Genomic DNA, 1,321 nt, shown 5'->3' on the forward strand with positions numbered 1-1,321 from the left:
CAGAGTACTCCTTGGAGGCCAAGATGGCCAAACTTTGTCTCTCATACTTTGAACATACTGTCAGGAGGGACCAGTTGCTGGAGAAGGATATTGTGTTTGGTAAGGTGCAGAGTCAGAGAAAAAGAGGAAGACCCCCAACGAGATGGATTGGCTAAGTGGCAGCATCGATGGACTCAAGCGTGACAACAGTAGTGAGGTTGGCCCAGAATCGGTCAGTGTTTCTTTCTGCTGTGCATAAGGTCGCTTTGGGTCAGTACAGATTTGAAGGCACCTAACAACAACAACAATGTATGTGTAGATATATGGTATTGTTGTTAAGTTTGTGGTAAGTTTCTAAGGAACGGACATCAGGACTCCACATATATGCTGAGTATATACTAATTTATTGTGATTATAGAACAAAGAATTTGTTCTTATAAAAGAATCTTGCTTCAAAACTTTACAAAGACCTATTTCTTACCTACAAATTAATATATATGTTATTATATAATATAAACTGACTAATATAAACTGGTTTAGTGACTTTAAATAACTTGGAAATATTTTAGACATGTTGCTGTTTTAAGTGCCATCCAGTTGGTTCTGACTCATAGCAACCCTATATAGGATTTCTGAGGAGCAGCTGGTGGATTTGAACTGCAGACCTTGTGGTTCATAGTCCAGAGCTGATCCTACAGCGTCATACCAAGAGCCCATTTTACACACTGTTGTTGAGTGCTGTCGAGTCAATTCTGACTCATAGTGCCCCTGTATAGGTTTCCCAAGGAGCAGGTGGTGAGTTTGAACTGCCAACCTTGCAGTTCAAATGGCCTTGCAGTCCCGTGCTTATCCTAAAATTTGACAATACTTTCTTTTAAATTCAAAGGTATATAAAGTATGTGCAGTGATGTTGTGTGCCATCAAATCATTCTAAGTCATAGTCGCTCTACATGATTAGAACTGTCCGGAGCTGCAATCTTTACATTTAGGAGCATTACCTTAATATCACGAACATCATATGCTATCCTGTGGTCAGTGACTCTATCCTGGGTGAAATTATATGTCCGTATTCTTTCTGACTGGGCTCTTGTTCCCACCTGTGCCATAACAAAAAACATTTGTATAGTAACTTTATAATTACCTTCATTACAATGCAAAAAATTAATTTAAATTGATGTTTAAACTTTTAAATATTTCCCCAAAGCAATAATATATATATATATACACACACACACACACACACACACACAAGACAAGTGATGAGAAACAAGTAATGACAGAACTTAGCATTTAAGGCTACACACTTGTAAAGCTTAGTTATGGAATAAGAATCTCTTTGCTA

General features: G+C 37.8%; 1 protein-coding gene across 1 annotated transcript in view; it reads right to left on the reverse strand.

Moving 5' to 3' along the window:
• Positions 1–1,321, reverse strand: part of MTRF1 (mitochondrial translational release factor 1) — a 48,305-nt gene that overhangs the window by 8,043 nt on the left and 38,941 nt on the right. Inside the window, exon 9 of the mRNA XM_006837606.1 lies at positions 978–1,076. Coding sequence (XP_006837669.1) covers positions 978–1,076 — 99 coding nt within the window. The remainder of the gene's footprint in view (positions 1–977; positions 1,077–1,321) is intronic.

Source organism: Chrysochloris asiatica, unplaced genomic scaffold (assembly GCF_000296735.1).
Source record: "Chrysochloris asiatica unplaced genomic scaffold, ChrAsi1.0 scaffold00022, whole genome shotgun sequence".
Classification (NCBI taxonomy): Eukaryota; Metazoa; Chordata; class Mammalia; order Afrosoricida; family Chrysochloridae; genus Chrysochloris; species Chrysochloris asiatica.